At 46.7% G+C, this 6,000-nt stretch overlaps 1 protein-coding gene across 1 annotated transcript in view; it reads right to left on the reverse strand.

Moving 5' to 3' along the window:
- RFC5 (replication factor C subunit 5) overlaps positions 1-5,799 on the reverse strand; it is a 13,849-nt gene extending 8,050 nt beyond the window's left edge. Inside the window, exons 1-3 of the mRNA XM_032799998.2 lie at positions 5,740-5,799; positions 1,283-1,419; positions 646-725 (exon numbers count right to left, since the gene is read on the reverse strand). Of these exons, the coding sequence (XP_032655889.1) occupies positions 646-725; positions 1,283-1,294 (92 nt within the window). The 5' untranslated portion in view covers positions 1,295-1,419; positions 5,740-5,799. The remainder of the gene's footprint in view (positions 1-645; positions 726-1,282; positions 1,420-5,739) is intronic.
- Positions 5,800-6,000: the final 201 nt, after the last annotated feature.

Below are 6,000 nucleotides of genomic sequence, written 5' to 3' on the forward strand. Positions count from 1 at the left end.
GCTCGATACACCCAAGGGCCTGACTGCCAGAGGTGCTGAGCTCCTGCAGCTCTAGTGACTTTGGGAGTTGATGTTCAGCATCTCTGGTAATCAGGCCCCGGATGGGTCTCCCAAAAAGCAAGGCACTGCACATCAGGGGCCACTTCTGAGAATGTTGGGCCTTGATTCCTTTCATCTGTTAGTCCGTTCCCACCACACTCTCATCCCAGATGCTCATCTCAGCACTCTCCCCAGTCTTTTTACAGTAAAGCCCCCAAAACAGCATACCAGACTGAAGCTGTGAGGACATGCTTCTCTCCTCTGCGTTACACTACTCCCAGAGACTGCAATAACTTTCTTATCTCCCTGAATACTCTTATTTCCTCCTCCTTTATCATGCAAAGAATACTTTCCACATATCTCCTGTCCAGTCACTACCTACTCCATTCTGTTCCTGTCTGTAACCGTCCACTGAGAAAGCATGTGCTTCCCCCCAAAACTGACCATCTCCTTTTAAGCCAAGAGCGCTATTTCAGTGTCATGCTATACATTCTATGGACTCCTTGTGACTTGGTGCATGTCAGAGAGAGGAAAGAGACAAAGCACAGATAAAAGGAGAAACCACCTCTTGTGAGGCAAGGGATGCAAACATGTTATGGCACTTACTTAAAGATTGTCCTTGTGCTAGCAAAGCTCAGGATGGGTCCTCTGACGACATCAATTCCTCTGTCATCTGAAGCATTCAGCTAGAGAGAGAGGGAGCTAGCATTATTTAATGCATCTCTGCACAGTAAGAGCTTGTCTACACCTGAAAACTGCACTGGTGAAATACTATGGTGGGGATTTAGATTTAGTTAAACTGGTGCAAGCCACTGCATGGACACTTATTTTGGTTGAAGAGCAGTTTAAGTTTACTGAGATCTACTGATGAAAAGTGGTATAAGGGCCATGTATTGCAGTTGTTATTGTTGATTATAATAATAGGGAAAGGTTTAAGCTAAATGGACATAAGCCTCTCAAACTAAAATAAGATTGTCCACACCATGACTTGTACTGGTCTAACTTAAACCAGGTCAACTTCCTTGGGTACACCAGGCCTAAGACTGCAGCGTACATGCAGGTCTCAATATTTAGAGAGGCAAAGGGAAGCTGATCTTTAGTTGTGCTTATGGAGAAGCACTCCAGGATGCTAACTGTAACCCTGGCTAGCCCTTCACCATACCAAGAGCAGAGTTACGGGAGCTGGAAAGTACTACCTTCAAATGAACAAGAGCACCGGGGCCAGCAGGACACTGTGCTTTACCTCCAAAACCATGGCATTGAATTCCTTGTCTTTGTAGAGCTGTTTAGCACAGGCCAAAATTGTGGAGGTCTTGCCAGTGCCAGGTGGTCCATAGAGGAGAAGGTGAGGCAGACGATCTTCGCTGATGAACTTCTGAACTGATGAGAGATGGGTTACGGGGTGAGGAAAAGAAGAGACCCTTCTGATTAGATACTGAGTGAGTGGCTGTTAGTCTTCCTGCCCTTAGATTTAGGGGGCTAACCTATAGCATCCCCTGCATGCTGAACTCCAGATACCTTCAGAGTACAGCACATGATCATGAGACCATTTTGAGAGGGGCACATTTGAAACAAGTTTTTTTTTTTTGGCTCGAAAATGCTTAAAAATCCTGCTTGGTTTTGACATAGTCTAGTTTAAAGTTCTGCCCTTTGCTCCTGAGCATTTCATCAGCTATCTACAGAGTCCCCTTGCATGACAGCCACCCATGGAATGTAGGGTTCATGAAGTTAAGTGGGGCCCAAAGGAGGTGGGAAGGGGACGCTGTAGGCTAGGACATCCTTGCCCTTACAAACAGTGCCACAGGATCTTCAGTGCCCACCAGTGGGGATGAGGAAAACTTATCTGTGCTTACCTGAAAGTTTCCTTTCTTTGAGCAGTAAGATCCACAGATCTCTTACACTGGGCACTTCTGCCTGCCTGCCTGCCGCTTGGGAGCAGAACTAAAACAAGCAGACACTAGCAGTAGGGAAATGCCTCACACCCTGAAGTTCCCTGTAGCTCAGTCGTCCTCAACCACGGGTACACGTACTGCTGGGGGTACACCGAGGTCTTCCAGGGGCTACATCAACTCGTCTAGATATTTGCCTACTTTTACAACTGGCTACATAAAAAGCACTAGCGAAGTCAGTACAAACTAAAATGTCATACAATGACTTGTTCAGACTGCTCTCTATACTATACACTGAAATGTAAGTACGGTATTTATATTCTAACTGATTTTTATTATTATTATGGTAAAAATGAGTCAGCAATTTTTCAGTAGTAGTGTGCTGGGACACTTGTATTTTATGTCTGATTCTGCAAGCAAGTAGTTTAAGTGAGGTGAAACGTGGGGGTACGGGAGACAAATCAGATTCTTGACAGGGATACAGTAGCCTGGAAAGGTTGAGAGCTACTGCTCTAGCTGACAACTTCCACAGCTGGGATAATTCCATTCTACTTTCCTAAATTACAGATTGTGTTAAATATTGAAAAAGCACAGAGCATGAGGATAACGTCCCCTAATGAAATAAACCTGAATCTTTGGGGGTCAATTTCCATCTCTATTCTGGATGACCGTTTGTCTCCAGGGTGTGCTGGATCCGTGGACCTTACTATTCAAAGAAAAGAGATTTTTAGGTAGAGTGCAAATAAATGTCCCTATTCTTCACCATACTAAGTTCCACAGGTTCGTTACAATGGGGTTTTTGTGCAGTATGGCTCCAGGGGGGAGAAACAGGATCATCCAAACTGAGAATTTATATATCCTCTTCCTTCCCCTGGGCACTGAGGTATGGAGAAGACTTCTGCCAAAAAAAGGCATTGGCTAACGAACAGCTGAACGATATGTAGTATTTGGTGAATGTATCTGGTCACTTAGCCACCTAGCAGCTCTCAGGACAAGGGAAGAGACTTCTCTGCCCCGAGACTGTCAATGCCCCTTGCAGACAGAGGTTTGATTAATTGAAAGAAGGAAGAATATTTCTTGAATTCTTTTTGGGAATGAATACTGAGACAGTCGTGAGGACTCCCTGTCTGAATTCTAAGTACAGTACTGGTTCTCGTGTAAGAGAGCTCCCACTGCCTTAAATAATGGACTTCACCCACGTGAATAAGTTTCATTTGTTGACATCTTACTAGGACCCAACTGATCATCACTTCCTCCAAGGATCCATTTTTAACCTGTCTGGTGCTGGTTGGGGGATTGGATTTGGCAATAGCAGCCCTGCTCTGTGAGGCAGAGATAGTGGAAGATCCCACGCGAGGGTAATCAGACCCCAAAGCCCCAGCCTCTTCAGCCAGAAAGAAACAGTCCCTCTGCTGCTCTCCCAAAGCCGTGGGAAAGGTGAGAGACATTGCTCAGCTTTAAATAGACCATTCACCACCTTGCAGCCGGCGTCTTGACAACCAGAGAGGCCACAAGGTGCTTTGCTGCTGTTTCCACATACAAAAAGATTAGTCATCAATGCCCACCAACCTGACTTAAAACGAGCAAGGATATTTCTGGCTGGAAATTCCAGTTTGCTTAATGCAGCCACTGCCATATAAATCTTGGAGTTGCTCTAAGGCAAGAGAGAACAGCTACCGACCTCACCTTGGAACCTGAAATCAGGCGTGCAGGAACAATTTTTACAGTAGGAGTGCTAAGAGCCATTGACCCAAACTGTAAACCCTGTGTATAATGGAAACCACTTCAAGCTAGGAGCAGCAGCACCCCACACTCCCTTAGTTCCAGCACCTATGCCTGAGGTTTGTTCCAGCTGCCACTTACGAAGTGGTATTCTCTCTTGTATATTAGGACTTGTTCAGCTTGCCACATGACCTGTACTGCTCTCAGAATCCAGCCAGAGCCAGGACTGACAATCTACTGGTCTGGTGACTTTGACTAGCCTGAGCTTCCCAGGATCTCCCATGCTAACATGAAGAGAGCTGGGAACAGATCTGCCCAAGCACCTGATTCAATGACAAAAGGCCCCTATTACCTGTATGAAACAGACTGGTGTCCCGCTCTCTGAGACAGGGAGACCCCTTTAAGCTGTGACATTTTGAGGCTGAGAGGCCCATGCTTGCCAGACCATCCGCCATGTCAGCACTGCCTGTGACAGTGGATGGAGGGTGTCAGATGACATGCCATTTATTTTTGTTATGGGGCTGATGCCACCTGAGTGCTTTCCTGCCCAGGGGAGGGGCCTGAGGTGACACCATCCTGGGTGCGGCTGTCTGCAAAGGGCCTGTCTAGTGAGGAGACCACTCCTTCAGGTTTAAAACAAAAAAAAAATCTCCCCCAGTTCAAAGCACTGAGTCTCCCACCAGCAGGGAAGGCGGCCATGTTCACCTCTGTAGTGACTGGTGCACACTGGGGAACCCTCAGGCCTCCTAAAACGGAGGCCAAAGGAGCTAGAATGCAGTAAATGGTGGGGCAAAGAGGCCCTTTCCTGCTTGTTTGTTCTTCCACAGCGAGGCTGCTCTCCCTCTCCTCGAGCCACTTGCCCCTGAAGCTGGCAATACCAATCCTGATGGCCTCTTTTCCTTTGTGGGAGAGGGTGCCCCAGCCGGACTGGGCTGTGAGGGGGAAACTGTGCTCTGCCCACACAACTGGCCAAGCTCTCAACAAGTGGAGTGAAGCAGGACCATGGCCTTGCCTTTTGCCTCTGGCTCTTCCTCGCCTAGCTCCCTCCCGGAAGCGTGCTAGGGCAGCAGCTACTGAAAACACCACAGGGGGAAAAGGAGCTCACGGGACAATCTCTCAAGGAGCAAAAATGCAGCCCTAGGATGTGACTGGGTATAAGACAGATCAATTAATTAGCAGTCATGTGAGCCAGAAATCTGAGGGAGAAGATGGGAATGTTCCTCAGGAAAGCTCTGCAGCTGAGTGGTCTGGTCAAGCTGCCCATTGCTGGGAAGGTGGATAAAACCAGGGGGAATTTCAGGGAGAGGGGCATTCCCCAACTGCCAGTGACGGACAGGTCTGGTTCCTCCCCCAGGCAGGCTAAGATACCCACCGTAATGGATCTGTGGCCGCTGGCACCAAAAAGAAAGGATGATGAACTCTGACTCCTTCTGATGAGTTCCATGCAGTATGTTTGTTATGGTCAAGACTGTAAAGCTGGATTGACTCTCCAGGAACAGGCATGTTCATTTACAACAGTTATGCTGAAAGGCTGATAAGGATAGGACAAGAGGCAGGAAGAGCATCCTACAAAGGCTGCAATGATGACCCCCTTAACAGGTTAATTCTAAGCAGCTGTGGCACCTTTCATCTCTCTCTGCGATTTCATATGGATCATTATAGTATCCAGGCCTCCTCCCATATAAAAGAACCAGAGCATTTCCTCTAAAAAGGTTCATGCAGGTCCCAAAAGGGTTTATTATGAGAGACCCATGTTAAAATAATGGCAACACATCACTGACTGGATGAGGAGGAAGTGATTCTATTTAACAGGCTTCTGTAAGCTTGCCACCAATTACAAAGATATCTGTTTCATAGCGAAAGAGAAGCTGCATTATCTACTGGCTAGTACAGGACCTCTGGGTTTAACTACCAGCTCTACCACTGACTTCCTCCGTGACCCCAGGCAAGTTATACCATCTTTGCCTCAGCTGCTTCATCTGTAAAATGGGAATTATAGTTGCCTACCTCAAAGGTATCCTGGGAGCTCATGTCTGCAAAGGGCATAGAAAGGCTCAGATGAAAAAGAGTGGCAATACTAAATACTCACTGGTGCTCAGAATGTCCTGATGGGAAATTAGGTCATTCAGTGTCTGAGGACGATATTTTTCCACCCTGAAGATAAAGATATTTTAATATAAATGCAGATGAAGAGCTGAGACTTCAGGCATTTCACAAGTGTAGAAACCAGGTGTTCCAGGCATGAGATTTGTCTTTGTTCTCTTCCCAGTGTTGGATAACAACCCACAAGGCTAGGTTAACACTCACCTTCAATCTACTCTGAATTTGTACTGACATCAAAATCTAGTCC

The sequence above is a fragment of the Chelonoidis abingdonii genome, chromosome 22, assembly GCF_003597395.2.
Source record: "Chelonoidis abingdonii isolate Lonesome George chromosome 22, CheloAbing_2.0, whole genome shotgun sequence".
In the NCBI taxonomy this organism is placed as follows: domain Eukaryota; kingdom Metazoa; phylum Chordata; order Testudines; family Testudinidae; genus Chelonoidis; species Chelonoidis abingdonii.